The 17,405-nt window shown below is 38.5% G+C and overlaps 2 protein-coding genes across 3 annotated transcripts; both read left to right on the top strand.

Moving 5' to 3' along the window:
* Positions 1–2,821: 2,821 nt before the first annotated feature.
* atp6v0ca (ATPase H+ transporting V0 subunit ca) lies at positions 2,822–8,774 on the top strand. The gene is made up of 3 exons (XM_062439398.1): positions 2,822–3,054; positions 6,414–6,597; positions 7,548–8,774. Exons 1-3 carry the CDS (start codon positions 2,976–2,978, stop codon positions 7,750–7,752), a joined length of 468 nt encoding a protein of 155 aa, XP_062295382.1. The 5' UTR covers positions 2,822–2,975; the 3' UTR covers positions 7,753–8,774.
* A 2,104-nt stretch (positions 8,775–10,878) lies between these two features.
* spsb3a (splA/ryanodine receptor domain and SOCS box containing 3a) lies at positions 10,879–16,791 on the top strand. Of its 2 annotated transcripts, XM_062439539.1 has the most exons (7): positions 10,879–11,078; positions 11,860–12,079; positions 12,456–12,636; positions 12,804–12,991; positions 13,150–13,252; positions 13,656–13,781; positions 14,165–16,791. In XM_062439539.1, exons 2-7 carry the CDS (start codon positions 11,954–11,956, stop codon positions 14,554–14,556), a joined length of 1,116 nt encoding a protein of 371 aa, XP_062295523.1. In that variant the 5' UTR covers positions 10,879–11,078; positions 11,860–11,953; the 3' UTR covers positions 14,557–16,791. The 2 variants fall into 2 exon arrangements, with proteins under 2 accessions (XP_062295523.1, XP_062295524.1); XM_062439540.1 differs by lacking the exon at positions 10,879–11,078 and having other exon boundaries at positions 11,999–12,079; positions 12,461–12,636.
* Positions 16,792–17,405: the final 614 nt, after the last annotated feature.

The raw sequence follows: 17,405 nt of genomic DNA, 5'->3' as shown, positions 1-17,405 counted from the left end.
TTGAAATCAACTTTTCAAGTTCACAATTTGTTTCAACTGTAATTTAAGATGAAAACATTTATTAACATTTGCAGAGCTCTCATTTATAGGCAGATAAAAATCCAACTGAGTGCTCTGACTGGTCTGCAAATCAGCCAGCAGATGGTGATGTTGGTACTGTTAGATTGTAGGAATATTGGTACTTAAAATTATATCAAAATATCATTTATAAATGAAATTATAAATGTGCGAGATACCCTGCAGGTCATATTAGACTGCTGCAAATAATACAGTTCAATTCATTTCGTGCAAAAAAAACAACAGAAGGTATATCAGAGCTTGTAATAAACTAAAATGTTATATAAACACATTTTAGATGTATTATTCTAACATTGTTACATTATTCTGACATGTAAAATATAGAATTAGCTACTAGTTCTTTTTGGTATTTTTGCAAATCTGTTCTGTCCATTAAAATATGTTTCCTGAGTAAAAGTTCTCATTGGCAGATTATAAAACAAGTGAATTTGTTGTCTTGCACAAAAAACAAATGCAGAAAAGAAAACATTCTGTAATTTGTTTATTTACTGACAGTTTATTTGCTCTAATATTACTTTTATTCAACTTGTTAAATGTTTTCAAAGCACAGACAGCAAATAAAAAGAAAGCCCTTTTATGTATCTTCTCAAAATTAAACTTGAGGATTTGTGGTGCACTAAAGTTGTTCCACAACAGGCCATTATATTCAAACAACAAAGTAATGATTATGACGATTACAGAAATGTGACGATTCATATAGAAAATAATAGGTATTCTTCTCTTGCAGTATGGGAATGGTGGTTACTTGGAGCCAGAGCGGGTCACATGAATGAGGTCTGACCAGAACTAATACCTCTTTTAAATAACACAGGGTGGAAAGATTGCTGACAGTCATGTGTATGCAGAACATTTTCAGCCGTCTGTTCTGCTTTCACTTTTCAATCTACAAAAATTGACTGTTTAAATACATTTGCATGAGACAGCTGAAGAAGTTTGCTAAAGAGGAAATCGGAGGAAAGAGTTAATGAGAGAGAGGATATCTTGCGTAATATGTTGCTGCATACATGTCAGCTGTTCTACATGGTACACTTCCTTTTGTCCACCTAGTATACTGAATTGTATTAATTATGATTATAAGTGTTTGGGGAAATGCAAGAGTGTCGGCCCATTTTTGACATTTTAGTTAGTTTTAGATCATACAACTGGGGGAAACTTACGAAAAAAATGAAATTGAGAACTTTAATTTGGACCCATCTTAGACAATTTATGAAAAACCCTGATAAGCCTTATGTAAGTGTTGGAGCTGGAAGGTCACTGGAATTACATATTATAGGTGTAATTAGTAACGTGGTCAATACTGCTTGAGTCTGGGAAGAAATCTAATTTGGGGATTGAAGACTGATAAAAAACTCAACCTGCCAAAAAATGAATATAAATAAAGCTTATAAAATTGGCCGAGTATCAATGATATGCATGTATTTTCTATTTCCAGTATACAGAATGTGTATCTAAGAAATCACAATTTGCCATTTATTTATCTTTGGTCTATTAATTATCTCAGTTTATTTTAATCTATTTTAACTCTCGTGAATTTAATGATTTCCTTTACAATGTTCCCATTTGCATCTAATTTAGTCCTACATGAATTTATTATGTTTAGTTATTGCAAAGCAGGGGGAAATTTGGTGCCTTGCCAAGCAACCAAAAACAAAACCGTAAACAATTTTCTAGTGTAATATTCTAATTCATAATGATACAAATGTATAGAAAAAGCCTTTTCCCAGAGCTCTTGACTCTCAGTTTGATGATACTGCCCTGTATTTTTGACTGTATGGAAAAACTTTAACAAAACTTCAAAAGCAAGCCAAGACAAAAACCATGACATGTTGTTCTTACGCAAAATACCTCCTTCCTCTCAGGATAGAAACCAGCTGTGATAACTATCAAGACTCCCTGAGGGATGCTGTGGGGAAAATACACAATTAGGAACAAAATATGATCTGGTAAAAATGTAAATAAACTTTTTTTTTTTTTTTAAAACACAAAACCCCCCCCCCACGCACGCACACAGGACTACATGCAGTCAATGCTCTAAAATCTTTCCAGAGGAAGGAAAAAATGTTCTGAGGTGAATTTTGAGGTGAAATGTCCCTTTAGCTAACATCAAAAACACCCATTTCCATTTCACAGTGTCACCTTGACAAAGGTTGCTCAGGGACAATTTGCTTCAAGGATAAACAATCAGGCCTGTCTTAGTTTGTCTGACAGCTGGAGGGTGTCTAATGTTGATTTAAATGATGTTTCCATTGTAAGAACAACATACCTCAGGCACACACTGTCCTGTACAGCAGGATGGAGACATATATGATGGATGTGTTGTCACGACTCTGTTATCTGGTCGCCTCTAGATCATACCATGTATTTGTAGATGTATTTTTAGCATGTCGTGAAAGCGCAGGTGTTTGTGGTTTATTGTACAAATATCTATTTGGCACCTAATATTTAATACGCCAGCGTGTGGTGACTACAAGCGTTTCAACTGCAGGCAGTGCACTTGCAGCAGATCGTACCACATTACAAACAGAACAAACTAATCTCATCATATACTAGGATATTACACATTTCTGTCATATATAACAGCTGGGAAAATCAATATCAAATCAGAGTTATTTCTACAATGATTATCACGGTGTAATAAACAACAGAGGTTAGATATTTAAAGTGTGCTCATATCGAGCATCCCCGGGTCCGCGCAGGTGGATCCTTCCGCGATGGATGGTCACGTGATTTTTTCCGTTTCGCCATTTTCCCCCCTTCTCCACCGGTACTCTCTACAGACAGGGACGTAATCGCTTCTCCTCGCTCGGTGATTTAACCTGTCCATAGCTGACGGTGGGAAAAGGGTAAACTTAAGACAGCCTGCTTTGTAGCTGTATCTCCCCGTGAAAAGTGCGAGAATGTCTTCTTCTGAGGAGAGCCCCGAGTACTCGCCTTTCTTCGCCGTGATGGGAGCCTCTGCGGCCATGGTCTTCAGCGGTAACTACATCAGCTCCTTCATCTTCTTAATCATTATTATACATATTTATGTCCCTCTCCCGCTATAAATATATAAACACATTTTATGTATCTATAAATATGCCTATATGTTTATGAAGTCATATATATATTGTAGCGTTGAACTCTCGGTGGTTGGTTGTAGCTGAGACGGTCACGGCTCAAGCACCTGTCAGGGATGCGAGTCAGAGGCGTGGGGAAGGTCTCCACCGACATCACGCTGCTGACCATTAATAGCTCCTCACCAGCTGGGTTTTTTTTTTTTTTTTGATCATATCCAGCTGTCATGCTGTTTTCTGGTGGCTGCATGTCGGTGACGCAGACCCTCACCGAGGTAACAACAAGGCAGAGGCCAGTCTCTAATCTGTCAGGAGGGTTTATTTTGCAGCGCAGCAGAGGCCAGATCTGAATGAATTATTAGAGAAATGCGATTTTTTTTTGCTGAGAATGAACCAACATCCTGGCTAATGTAAGAATATACAAGGAAAATCCCATCCATCCGCCCATCCATTCATTCATTCATTCATAACCGTCTGTGTTTAGCATGGAGGATACACCCAGTCTGTCACAGAGACAATATAAGCCAGTGGCGGATTTAGTGATTTGGGGGCCTCAGATTAACACCGTCTTGCTATACTTCTCACCCTATCCCTAACTGGGAATGTTGGGATTGGCAGTGGTAGAAGAATCACTAAAACTATTAATGCCACACAGTAAGAGTAAAAGTCCTGTGTACATATTTTTTACTTAAAGCTGCAGTATATGTGAATTTAGTGTCATTTAGTGAAATGAACTTGGCAAAAAATTGATATAATATTAATAGGTATGTTCATATTAGTGTATAATCCCCTTAATATAAGAGTCCTTGTGTTTTGTTGCAGTTTGCATCTTCACCACTAGATGCCGCAAAATCCTGCACATTGCACCAGTGAATGAAAGGAATTATTAGCACAATGTACTTAAATTTACTTAATGGCTGTTCAATGTGGATATTTAATTCTGACTAATTTATATAATACTGGACAGTTTAATGCTATAAGAAAAATAATGCATCAGTACTTTTATTTGTTATATTTTGTGAGTAAAATTTGAATCTGCAACATAGCCACTAACATTAATCTGTCAGGTAAATGTAGGAGAACACAGTTTCATGTTTTGAATTGCTTGGGGACCTTTTGTAACTTATTTCATGATACAATGAGTTAGTTGAGTAACATAATTAAATATTTTTCATATCTAAGCATCATAATAAGATTATAGCTCTTTGGGGCCCTGGGCAGTTACCCACATTTCCTAATGGTAAAGTCCACCCTGCCCAAAACTGAATTTACAATATAATCTTACAGAGCTTTTGTGGTAGTTAAGTCAATCCGGTGATGTCAGTTTTATACAGATAAAGACAGCTATCTCCTTAATGAGGAATGGAGTTTTCGAGTTTGTCCATCTCATACAATTTTAGGTGAAGATATGGTATGTTGTTGAAGCGTCTTACAGCCCATGTCGGAGCTGCGTCTTTTGTAGGTTATGTCTGTTTGAGCTGACGTGTTTCTCATTTTAGGTAATGTAATAACAATATGGAGCAGACTGGAATAATAATAAATGTTCTTTATATCTATATGTACACAGCACTGCCTGGAAGCATGACATTGTCATCTAGTTTTGGAACAATGCCTTGACATTCCACTCTGTCCCTGATTTTAAAGTCTGCATTGAACTAAAATAGCTTAAGCAATCAAATAAAAAAAAGAAATAACATCAATTTTTTAACATAAGCATTTTTGATGTGGATTCTTTAAAAAATGTGGAGATTCTCTCTAAAGGATAAACTATTTAATGGTGACGCCCTTTTTAAATTTCCTCAAACACATCTTTGGCATCTCCGTACAGCAATTTCTTAATGACTTCTGTGGCCAATGTATCAGTCAGACGCTGTTAAGCATTATTTTCTACAGCACAGACATAGAGCGACACCTTAATCTAGGAGTATAATTTTGTCTGCAAAGCTTTCAGTCAGTAAAATGTTAAACCCATATGCCAGTAAACTCAGCATGGCTGCTGTTATACTGTCATAGCAGCAGTTTAACGGAGTCGCTCCAAGATTTTTCAGCATGACCATTGCATGGAGGGAAAACACGGTTAATGTATAGGAAGGAGGATAGGAAAGCTGACACTTCATAAACACTATAGCAACTCAATCAAGCATATAATAGCTGACAGCTGTATAAGCCTGAAGACCCATCGCACAGAAACATGATGTCCACCTCTATTCATTATATATAGGATGCAGATATACGGCACTGTGGGAAACCAGCCAGCCGAGGAATTGGCTCTTGATGCAAGTTAACACTATTTTAAAAAAGACCTGCAGAAAATATGAGCAAACCACTGTTAAAATAGACAGGATTTTTATAATAAAGAGAAGTGCTGTTCAGTGCAAAGTCGTGAAAATTGTTTTTTTTGCTCATTAACAGTTACTCATAAGCTCCATCACACCCAGGGCAGCAATTGAGAAGAGATAGAAGCAGTGTTGTGTGATTTATTTATTAATTAGCTTTCAGCGGGTCTTCATGATAAGCAGGTAACATCCTGCATTCATCGCTGCTCGCTGCTTGTGACCAGCACAGTCACATATGATGATCAGTAACTGTCCTGCACCGATTGCTGCTCTCCAGGTATCAGAGGCAGGCGCTGAACACTACAGATTGCCTACATTTCTTTTCATATTGAAGATCAAGATATTGATCAGTCATTGATTATCCTATGTTGGGTGATGTGTGTGTGTGGATGAATGACCACATGAGTTGAGCCACATACATGCAGGTTATGTAGTGAAAGCCGTGCAGTCATAGGGAATCTGTCATAACACCAGCAGTAACTACAGCCTCATAGGAATGTTTGTGACACCTTGTCAACAAAAACTGATCCCATTAAGCGTCACAACATGAGATTACTGTAGATTATTCTAGATTGCAAAGGTACACAATAAACTAACTGGAACACGTTTGCAGTTATGTGCAGCATTAATTAAGCAGTAAAACTTGAGGTGGCAGCAGAGCAGAGAGAGAAACATCTGGAGAAGCTAACATCTGTGGCACGAGTCATGAGCATAGTCAGATAATAAAATATTTCACGGGGTAGGGTTATATGAGGCAGTAAGGCGCTATAGTCTGATGAGCTGCAACTAACTATTCTCACTCAGCACCATTTGAAGCTGTAATGTTTCCAGTTTGAGTTAAAAAATGAAACCTCTCTGCCCTCAGGGCTCATTCGTTCGTGAAGATTTAACACTGACTGAACTGAACTGCTGAATTAACAGGAACTCTCCTTCCTCTCTCGTTCAGCATTAGGAGCAGCATATGGAACGGCGAAGAGCGGCACAGGCATCGCTGCCATGTCTGTGATGCGGCCAGAGCTCATCATGAAGTCCATCATCCCTGTGGTCATGGCCGGTATCATCGCCATCTACGGGCTGGTGGTGGCTGTGCTGATAGCAAACAACATTTCTGAGAGAGTCTCTCTTTACAAGTAAGATGAACCGTTTTTAACACACAACTGGTGCCGTAGTTGATCACGACACTTTAAGTCATATTTATACTTGCATATTATTTCCGCTGAAGTTATTTGTGTTAATTGAGAGACACATTATTTCATATGTTTTACTTCTCTTTTGAGTTGAATCACACACACGAGTGTAACCCCGAACCTCTTTAACTCATGAACACACAAAAACTATAAAGCAATGTCAACTGGAAGCTCTTTCTTACCACTAGAAATCCTGCTCTAATGATGAATATATGTCTAATATTCACAGGTCTCTGACAAAAACATCTCAACTCACTAAATGTTTGACTTCATTTTTGTTGTCCCATTCTTGTCTTGTTTTTCTGGCCAGGTAGTAAACCATTAACTTGTCTGAACTTGTTTTGGATTTGGCTAGCTGCAGCTGAAGAAGGAATTTGGTGAGAGTAGAGCGTCTGAACATCAGACTCTCTGTGGACTATTAGATCTAAAGTGAATCTCAGAGGGTTTTGCTCTATTAGTGATCACACTATGCCTTGATGAACCGAATTTCTTCTGGGAGACCATTAGAGTAAATCTTAAATTACACATTTGATTCATCACTCATATTTAATTAAGATTTTCTTGGGCTTTTTGCTTTTTATTTGAAATCTGGAAATCATGGAAGAGAAAGGGGAACTAATCAGTCAAATCAGGGACTTCTCCATTATATTGCATGCATCTGAATCATTAGACCCTTCACTGTTAATATTAAAGACTTTTGCTTAATGCAGTGCACTCTGCGGTGTCCGCTACTTTCCTGGCAATGTCACAGCGCCTACAAGATTTCGCCGAAGTGACTTCTGGCCTGGTTCTGATTCTCGTGCTCGTAAATGATCACAACCATCAGAATGTAATGCAGCAGTTTTCCACATGACTCACACCTTTTCTCTTGTTTTTGTTGTTTCTTCCGATAGGAGTTTCCTGCATCTCGGTGCTGGTCTGAGCGTGGGCCTGAGCGGTCTGGCAGCTGGTTTCGCCATCGGCATTGTGGGCGACGCCGGCGTGAGAGGCACCGCCCAGCAGCCCCGGCTTTTCGTGGGCATGATCCTGATCCTCATCTTCGCTGAGGTGCTGGGGCTTTACGGCCTCATCGTGGCCCTCATCCTATCCACAAAATAAGTGTGCAAATCAACATCATCTCATTCATTCCACATCAAAGCAGCAAGAACAAATAGGAGATTTTCACCTACTTCCATTACACCCCGCGGGTCTGGCAGGATGGGATGGCAACAGAAACATGTTGGCGGTCGACTTTGACAGCTCTGTCCTCAATAGATGTGATCTATCCATATTGTTTAAAGCCATCCAGTTGTGTCAGGTCCTGTGTGTACAGAACGGGCATGAAGATGTATTGGTTGTTGTGGGATGATGTGTGGACAGTCTGCCTGATGTGTTGTCTGATCTTAACCTGTACAGTGGTCCAGAGTCACTCCACCCCCTTGTAAATGTAGTAACCAGTCTGTGCTGTGAGTGTGAGTATCAACGTTTATCCCCCTGCCCAATCCCCCTCCTTTCATATTTGTTTTTTTCTTTTTTCTTTTCGTTTGTTTGTTTTTTCGTTTGTGTTTTTTGTCATTCTTGTTTGAGACCGCAGAAGAATTGTGCACATTAGTATTTATTTTTTTCATGTTCTTTTCGGGGACCATTTTTGAATCACCGTGGCGAGGAGCCGTCAAGACATGTTTTTATTTTTTTTCACTATTTATGGGAAGCTATGATGATTTTGACTTGATGAATCTGTCTAAATGGAATACTATTTATTGAATACCCTATATACATAAAAATATATAAATTATCTGTGTATAGTTAGATTAATTGCACTGTGGGTAATTGTTCAAAGTGCTTGGAATTCCTCTGGATGTAGTGTGATTATTAATGGAGGATGTCCACATGTTAACATGGAGTTGACAGTGTGTATGTGTGTGTGGGCGTGACTATGTGTGAATGACCTGAGTGCATAATGCGTGCAAGTGTATTTATGTATTTATGTATTTATGTTTACTATGACATTCTCAAACACTAGTATTGTTAACCAGTAGTGCTGCTGTCTTGATTTTTTTTTTTTTTTTTTGTTTAAGGTGAGAGCTCACTGTTCAGCCATGCCTGTCAGATTTCCAAATAAAACTCAACCTCCTCCAGAACATCCAGTGTCGGGCTTATTATGTCTGATAGGAAAAAAGTATAAAGAAATTAAAGAAGTTCTTTATATAATAACAGCATGAGTAAACTTACAGTAGCAACAACATTCAGATATTCAAATGTGTAATTAAAGTGCAACATTTTGACATCAGGTTCACACTAACTGACCAATACATTGATCACCGTCACTCAGTTTAAGTGGAAGAATGGAGTCGGACAACAATAGGTAAGAACAGCTGTAGATGTACTTATAAACCTTCCTGTATTTAACTTCTTTTCAAGTAAATTTACAATATTTCTTGTAAGACTGACTGTCTCACACCAGTGGTATTCTTGAAAACAGTTTTACTTAATTAGACCATTTCCTATAAACAATGTTTTCTATTTGAGCCAGGGGGTTTCTCATTAATAGAAATTTCTTTAGAGCCCTTTCATGTTTTCTTTTGCAGTGATGAGAAACATAAATGTTGTAGCTTATTTATTTTCAAGTATTGTTTCCCACTCTCACTAACTTGTATTAAGTCTACTAGATGGCTTGGTTGGATCTCATCTAAACATATGAATCATTTCACTCATATTGTAGTTAGATGTACAGAAAGTACAGTTAGCATCAACATCTGCAAAACGTGAAAAACATAAGTGGGGTATATGCTATGTAGGATTTTCTAAATGTATTTCTCTAGCCTTATTATATAAACAGACCCCATCCCCTTGTAGCAGAGGGTTGTTTAGTTGATTATGTTAGTTTAGTCTGCCTATATCGTTTATCCTTTATCTGACTGAGGGTTGTGCAAGTTCAAAAATATCAATAGCCTGACTGAGCTGTGTATTGATAAATCCATGGCAATGTCTGTGGTGCTAAGTAGCAATTACCGATTTGTAGGCTAATTGTGCCTTTTTTCTCTCAGTCCCACCCTTCTGTCAGTTTTGTCTTGGATCTATAATATTCTCTAAATGATATACTATAAATGCATAATTCTACACTATATTGCAGTCTACATAGTCTATAGAGTGGAGTAGTACGGGCACACCGCTGTCTGTAGTATTCCTACAATATTCCTATAATATTTCTATGATCATTCAGTAGCATCTTTGCTGCTGAGAATACCCCAAAGAGCAAGCCACCTCTGTAACTTAATATCTTAGGGGATACATGACTACAGATATAGATTTTTACTACAGATGTTTGGTGTAACCTGGGGGAGGAGCAGGCAATGTCACAAAGGAAATGACCCTGCACTGATCACAATACACTTATTAATGATCACAAAAAGCCTTATTAAAATACTTAATGTCCACATCCAGTAAAAGAAGTATGTATTTAGCCTAATAACAGTTCTATTAAATCAAAACTAGAATTGCAATTATAATATTAATAATTAGGACTAAATGGTAACATTGCAGTTATTGCATGGATTTTAATCCTTTCACACATAGTGGTCACTACAGTGGACAGCTATTCAAAAGATGTTTTCCCATATATGCATGGATTTTGATGGCATAGTTGCACTTCAGGCAGCACAGTGTACACTAGTGTATGATTCAATACTCTACCACTTCACCTGTAATAACTTTTTTGGTTGTAAATAAATTGATATATGTTATTATGATGTAATGTAATGTAATTTGAGGGAAAAGATAATGAATATGTTTCTGTTATTCCTAAAGAGAAATAATAACACTTAGGAAAATCATAATTCATGCATGAAAGGGTTAAAGTGGAAAAATTAATATATATACATTTATATTTAACTGAGTAATAGTGTGTCATAATTGTCATTTCTATCATAAACATAATTTGAAACGTTCTGTTGGGGATGTTGTAATGTATTTTGAAAGTAAAAAGCTTAAAATTAATTTTATTGTTAATATAATTACACTTTTTGTTTGTTTGTTTGTTTTCTTCGCCTCACTGTTGGCTGCTTTAACATTTTAATACATTTCCCATTTGAGATTAATAACGTACCTTTCTGTCTAGAAAGTTTTACGTGCAGTTTAAATGGAAGAAAGTGACAAGACAAAAAAAACTGTAAAAACAATAGTGAGAGGGTGTAAAATACTGGATGTAACAACCCCACACATGTCCTGTAGTTGAGATGACTTGAGTGTTTGTATGATGTGCAGCTGAGAGCTCTCCAAGAGAGCCTGGCTGTTATTGTTTACGGTCAGACTAAATGTGAAGTAGGTCACACAGAAAGGGGCCGAGACCCTCAATAAGCTGTCTGGAAAGAAGCGTCGTCGAGGCGCAGCCTGTCTCCGGTGTTGTCGGTGATTTAACGTGAATGCTGGTCGTGAACAACAGGCAGGTAAACATTAAAGCTACATTTTAAACCAGCGCAGATAGCAGCGCGCAGCTAAGCTAACCAGCTAGTTCACGCTAACTCCGCCTCAGATATTCACCCTTCTCGTTTTATTTGGCTCAAAAACTGTGAACGCACGACGTTCAACCTATCTATCGGTGTATTGCGCTGTATGCGCACATACTGCCAGCAGTCTGAGTTGAATTATTTGGACTCTGACCTTGTTATAGCCAGCTAACATGTTACTTGCATGGTGGGTAGCTAGCGTTAGCTGCTAGGTGGCTAATCAAAGCTAGTAAGGAAAACAGCATCACACACCAACAAGAGTAATATTATGACATTATATAATAAGAAATACCTGAGTACTGATATCAAAAAATTGTTATAGTGTGTGTGTACTGATACAAAGAGTATGCGTTTTTGTGAGCCTTTGCGGTTATTACAGTCCTACAAAGTGTATCAGTGGGCTACATTTTTTCGTTGATAAGATTAAACTCTTAATGAGTTTCGTGTATAAACTTAACATTGCAGTATTAAGTTGTAATACATATCTAAAAGATGCAGCAGATTTTTACTGGTGTAAGAAAACACTACTTTACAGCAGTTTTATGAAAGTGCCCAGTGAAGAAACCACTAAGTTATGTCATGCAGGGTCATTTAAACGCTCCAGGGGAGCTCCAGTGTGCACAAAGTTATAGCAGTAATATTAAAAACAACCCAGATTATATTTCTTCAGTCTTTAGTGTCTACTTCTATTGAGATAATCGTGTGCATTTTTCTCTTTCAGCAGCTGGACGGATGCTGTTCTTTCAGCATCTGGACTAAACCTGACCATAAAACTAACTGTCAGGACCTTCTGCTGGTGAGACTTTGTTGCTGCCATGTCCAGGCGAAGCAGGAACAGTCATGCATGGCGATATGTTTGGGGTGGAATACGACGGGATGCTGATGCCCGGGCACTTGTGTTGGCATCTGAAAGTGAAGAATGGAACTACGACCGTCTAGAGGTAAATACACAGGTGCTCTCTCTGGATATACATAAGAAGTGTTAGTGGATGTGTGTCATACGATACCATTAGTTAACAGTGCAGGAGACAGGATTTGTCAACATGAGAGGGCTGTCAGACACTAGTTTGCTTTTGGCCATTGTAAACAATATTTTTGTTGATGTTAATGTCTAATGCTAACTGTTCAGTTGTTCACATCCAGTGTATCAGAACACAAGTTTCCACTGATGGGATTGAAGCATAATGTCCACCTATCACTATCAAATTTCAGATTTGCACATATTTTTCAAAGCAGGCTGACATCGAGCAGTACTATGTTGTGACATAAGCAATGCTGCTGACATTTGCTCTGGCTGTCTGCATTGTTGTTTTCAAGTACAGTGATTCAGACTCCGAGGCCGACTTTTCAGCTGTAATGGTCCCTCCGGTCCCCAGTGCAGTGCCTGTCACCGGAGAGTCCTACTGTGGCTGCGATTCCCAGGCTGAGACCAGCTACAACCCTCGCCTGCGAGGTTTTCACCAAGTGAAAGACTGCCACTGTGGAGAGGATGACCAAGGTATGGTACAACTGCTACATTTCAAGGGATAATGATAGAATAATAATAATAATTTTATTATGATTTATTGGTTGATTAATGTACCTGAGTTACACAACTGCATTCAGTTATGTTATTATATTGTTTCATTGGCCTTGAATAAATTACTTAATGTCTTTGATGTTTAGAATTTGACTGGGTTTGGGATGCTAACAGTCGATCGACAGCAACATTATTGAGCTGCGACAATCGCAAAGTGAACTTCCACTCTGAATACAGCTGTGGTACAGCTGCAATCCGTGGCTCCAAGGAGCTGGCTGAAGGGCAGCACTTCTGGGAGATCAAGATGACTTCCCCAGTGTACGGAACAGACATGGTAAAGCTCTCCTCCTGACATCCTTACATTAAGTAAACTAAAAACGGAGCAAATGTTTTGTCTAAGACGAGGCTGTAATCAATGCAGTGATGTTTGTGTGGAAGCTCAAGCTTTTTTTTTAGTATTTGCTCAAGATATTGTTATTTATTTCTTTGCAGATGGTTGGTATTGGTACGACTGATGTCAACCTAGACAAGTACAGGCATACGTTCTGCAGCCTGTTGGGAAAAGATTCAGACAGCTGGGGTCTTTCTTACACTGGTAAGACTAACACAATATCTACATGGGCTGTGTAGCAAAAGTAGAACATTAGCAGAGGAGCAGCAGCAGCTTACTTATTACTCTCTATGTCTACACAGGAAGTATGAGTGTAGGTATCCTGTGTTTTTAAAGCCCAATACACAATCACTGTAGTTGTTCATGTTAAACAGAAGAAAGTATACACAGCGTGTAGAAATATGCTTTGGGCCATGGTTATTTGCACATAGCTCAAGGGAAACACAAGTATTTGTTCCATAAAACATGTGTGAGACAGACAACTGAAAAACATGGCTGAAATGCTGCCTGTGTAGACAAGCTTTTACAAAAGAAGTTGTGATTAATGCAGTATTAACTGGTTATTGCATAAATTGAATATCATCATTGGTCGTCTTCCTTTTGTCAGGCTTGTTGCATCATAAAGGAGACAAGATGAACTTCTCTTCCCGGTTTGGACAGGGGTCCATCATTGGAGTCCATCTGGACACGTGGCATGGCACACTGACTTTCTTCAAGAATCGCAAGTGTATAGGTGAGTACTGACAAGCAAAATGCAACACTGATCAGAGTGCCGGTGGTTTTTTTAAAATTACATAATCTGACTGACTTGTTTACCAAGTTTACCAACCGTAACAACTCTATCTGAAGCATTTCTCAAGAAATAGATGCTGATTATGTTTCTACACAGATCATAGGTCACTCATATGCAAATGTGTGCGACCTGTTTATGATATTCTATATACAATACCAGTCAAAAGTGTGTCCAAACTTTTGACTGGTACTATATAAAAATATTGATATGAGCACTTTTTTTTGGTGGATTCTGTGTAAATTAATACATATGGTCAACAGCGTGATATTGGATCAAAATGTTCCACATGAACATTAAAAATGTTGTCACCATTCTCTATTTAGGTGTTGCTGCCACAGAGCTACAAAACAAGAGGTTCTACCCAATGGCGTGTTCCACGGCAGCGAAGAGCAGCATGAAGGTGATCAGGTCCTGCTCTGCACCCACCTCCCTGCTCTACCTTTGCTGTGCCCGCCTTCGCCAGCTGCTGCCGGACTGTATAGATACCCTGGACGTGTTGCCACTGCCACCAGGCCTTCGCCACTTGCTCCACAACAAATTGGGTTGGGTGCTTAGTCTCAACAGTGGCACCACAGAGGATACACCAGAGGGGCCCGAGCGGCCGTCGTGCTTGCCTGTTCCACCGTTGGCTGGACCATCCTCCTCTGAGAGCGACTCAGAGGGTTGTACCTCTGACCCTGAAGCCTGTCAGAGGAAGAGATGCCGCTGGACTTGACTGGATAGCATGATTCCTACCTCCCCTCAAACACTGGCAGACGTTACTGTCCCGTGGCATCTACTCTAGTGTTACCTACCTGCCTCAAGCTTTCCTAAACATATGCGTTACCCAGTAGAGAAGAATAAAAACCAGGATTAGTTGAGCAGGGGGAGCAGTACGTACTGTAGGTGGGAAACTGACGGCGGTATCTCTGCCTGCACGTTTTTACTGTGATCTTCTCTCATGCCAATCACACGTCTTCATGCTCATCACACACTTAACATCCAAACCAGCTTCAGTGATAAGTGACAAGATGTGGCGTTATTTTGTTAGTCAGCATAGTTTGTTGCAAATCTGTTGCCATTCATGAATGAGGGATCAGTGACATGCGAGAGTGGACTGTACAGTGTAACACTGAAGTATGTAAGTATGGCCATATTTTGGTGGTCAGTGTGGTATATTTGCAAAAAAAAAAAAGGGGGTCAGAATTTAGGCACTATATAACTTTTTTCTGTGTTTTCATCTTGTATGCAAATAATGTATGTTGTTCTCAACCTAAATGCTATTCATGCATTATCACATCTGTTAGCTGTTTTACTGGCATCTGCAATTTTCTGTTAGGTTGCCAAAGTGAGAATTAACTGTGTCTCATGAGTGGAACAGACAGGAAGTGACACACAGACTTCTTAATGTCTTCCCCACTGGTCATAGCTGTAAAGATGAAAACTTTTAGTCTTGAGTCTTTTTTGTCTTACAAGGAAAATCTCCAACCAACTCAAACACATCTGATTTCTCATTTGTTTCTTCTTGAAAAACTTGTAGGAAAAAAGTTTCAAGTATTTGTTACATTCATGGCAACATACATCCACCCGTCAACAGCTTTTTAAAATCTCCTTTCCAAACATCATGCTACTTGTTTGTAGAAGCTATGGATGTCTTTTTTTCTAACAGATTGAAGCAGTGTACGTTGTTGTTAGTGTAGCTCTATAAGTCCAATGATGAGACAAGTATATTATTCAAATTAGACTTGCAAAAGTCACCTGTCATCACTGTTACACCTTATCATTTTTAAAAGTTTTAAAAGTTTCTTTCATTGACAAAAAAAAAGAAGAAATTTTAAGGTTAAACCTTTTGTACTAATGTGTTTACGTTCGTTTTGGTTACTCAAGGCCTTGTTACATCACTTCCTTTACCATCTCCCTTCGAACCCTTATTCATTAAGGTTTTTCTCTGTTCTAGTATCAAACACTCAGCGCCTGTAATCCAAAGAGGTGGCTGTTGAACTGTTCCTAGTTTTCCCATTAAAGGAGGACTGTGGCTGTGGTCAGCTTGACTTTGATTACAATGGTGACAGTTTTTCACAGCAGAAAATGGTTATAGAACCTTGTGTGTATGCTTAGTATGTTTCTAACAATAATCACTTTGTGAATATATGGCTAAAAACACAGTTTCCATGTTGTACCACTGTCTGACGACAATCATAAATCTCACTGGATATTTAGCTATATTTCGACATAACTGACTATTCAAACAAGTTTAGCCTTTTGCTTCAAAATAAAAAGGTGGATTAATGCTGCAGTAGTGGTCTGCAAGGTTTTTCTGATACAATTTGGTTTCTGTGAAGACTTGTCGCCTTTTGTAACAGGCTGAATTCAAGCTCAGCACATCCATATTGAACATGCTTACAAGCCTGCATATAAGCACTCAAAAAAATTTAAAGATTAACTTAATGAATGAATGGTTGCAGACAGGAATGGTTCTTCTGGGTCAGATGTGTAAATATTTCTCAGTTTTAGCTTGTTTGGAGTACCAAATTATAATGATATAAGTATTGTAATAGTGTTTGACCCAGTCCTCCGACTGCTGCATCAGTCACAAATCTCTGATCATGTTCACTCCTCAAGAGGTTGTTTAGGAAGACAGACTTAAAGACTTAAGGTACTATGCAATCCAAGCATCTTCTGTGATAACGGTTTCAGGAGAAAGTGGAGGATGGCACAACACCAGTAATGTAACCGCCAAGAGGATAGTTGTAGTCCAACAGATGTAATGTCTTCTTTCACAGTATTAATCTTCACATTGATGCATCCAAGCACTTTTTCTTACTGTTATACTGTAAATAGGAAAATTCTAAGTGTTTCTTCTATACCATGTCATATTAATAATACTGTATGTGAAGGCCTTTACTCGCCTTTTTCTGTATAACTTATCAGCATGATTTTCAGCTGAAAATAAAATGAATGCTAAATATGCACAAATTACTTGTTTTGTTTCTTAATTATCAAGGAAATTCATTGGACTTTTTCTCAACTACTTCTCCACGCTGGAGACAAATGATGGTGAGGGCAGACTACGGGGGCAGTTATTAATGCTGACTCACTCTTGCTGTGGGTTTCGGTGCAGCTGTCATGCGTCATCGTCATCTTGCCTGCACTGTGCATGTTATCTAGAAAAGATTTAGCTAGAACATCGTTTCATATGTCTACATTACCCAATGTTGGTATTAGATTAATACTGTGCAGTGCATGTAGAGCTCACAAACTCAGCTACTTATGGTTGGCAGGAAAGCTGTGAACAGGGGGGGAAAAAAAGGTTTTTATTAAATTAAAAATTAAAAAATGTCAATTATTCAATAGTCAAATTCCACAAAAATCAAACTATATTATTGAAAATTATATTTAAATCAATAGAAAGGCCCACATCATTTTTTAGAGTCATAAACACCATCTGTCTCACTAGCAGGTATTTAGAAAATGTGTCAAAACATTTCTATGTTGTTAAATATCCATTTCTCTGTTAGTGTACAAACTCCACTTAAAATCTACTCAATGTGACACACGCGGAACTAAAGTACACCGGCAGTTCAC

The sequence above is a fragment of the Scomber scombrus genome, chromosome 18 (assembly GCF_963691925.1).
Source record: "Scomber scombrus chromosome 18, fScoSco1.1, whole genome shotgun sequence".
NCBI classification, from domain to species: Eukaryota; Metazoa; Chordata; class Actinopteri; order Scombriformes; family Scombridae; genus Scomber; species Scomber scombrus.
Note: the sequence above shows the minus strand (reverse complement) of the source record. Positions and strands in the feature narration are given on the sequence as shown.

What these genes read in the sequence shown, in the direction of transcription:
- atp6v0ca (XM_062439398.1), top strand. Translation starts at nt 2,976, where the DNA reads ATGTCTTCTTCTGAGGAGAGCCCCGAGTACTCGCCTTTCTTCGCCGTG. An exon ending in TGCGGCCATGGTCTTCAGCG is followed by an intron (nt 3,055 to 6,413) that starts GTAACTACATCA and finishes TCTCTCGTTCAG; the next exon opens with CATTAGGAGCAGCATATGGA. An exon ending in GAGAGAGTCTCTCTTTACAA is followed by an intron (nt 6,598 to 7,547) that starts GTAAGATGAACC and finishes TTCTTCCGATAG; the next exon opens with GAGTTTCCTGCATCTCGGTG.
- spsb3a (XM_062439539.1), top strand. Translation starts at nt 11,954, where the DNA reads ATGTCCAGGCGAAGCAGGAACAGTCATGCATGGCGATATGTTTGGGGT. An exon ending in CAGTGTACGGAACAGACATG is followed by an intron (nt 12,992 to 13,149) that starts GTAAAGCTCTCC and finishes ATTTCTTTGCAG; the next exon opens with ATGGTTGGTATTGGTACGAC. An exon ending in CTGGGGTCTTTCTTACACTG is followed by an intron (nt 13,253 to 13,655) that starts GTAAGACTAACA and finishes TCCTTTTGTCAG; the next exon opens with GCTTGTTGCATCATAAAGGA.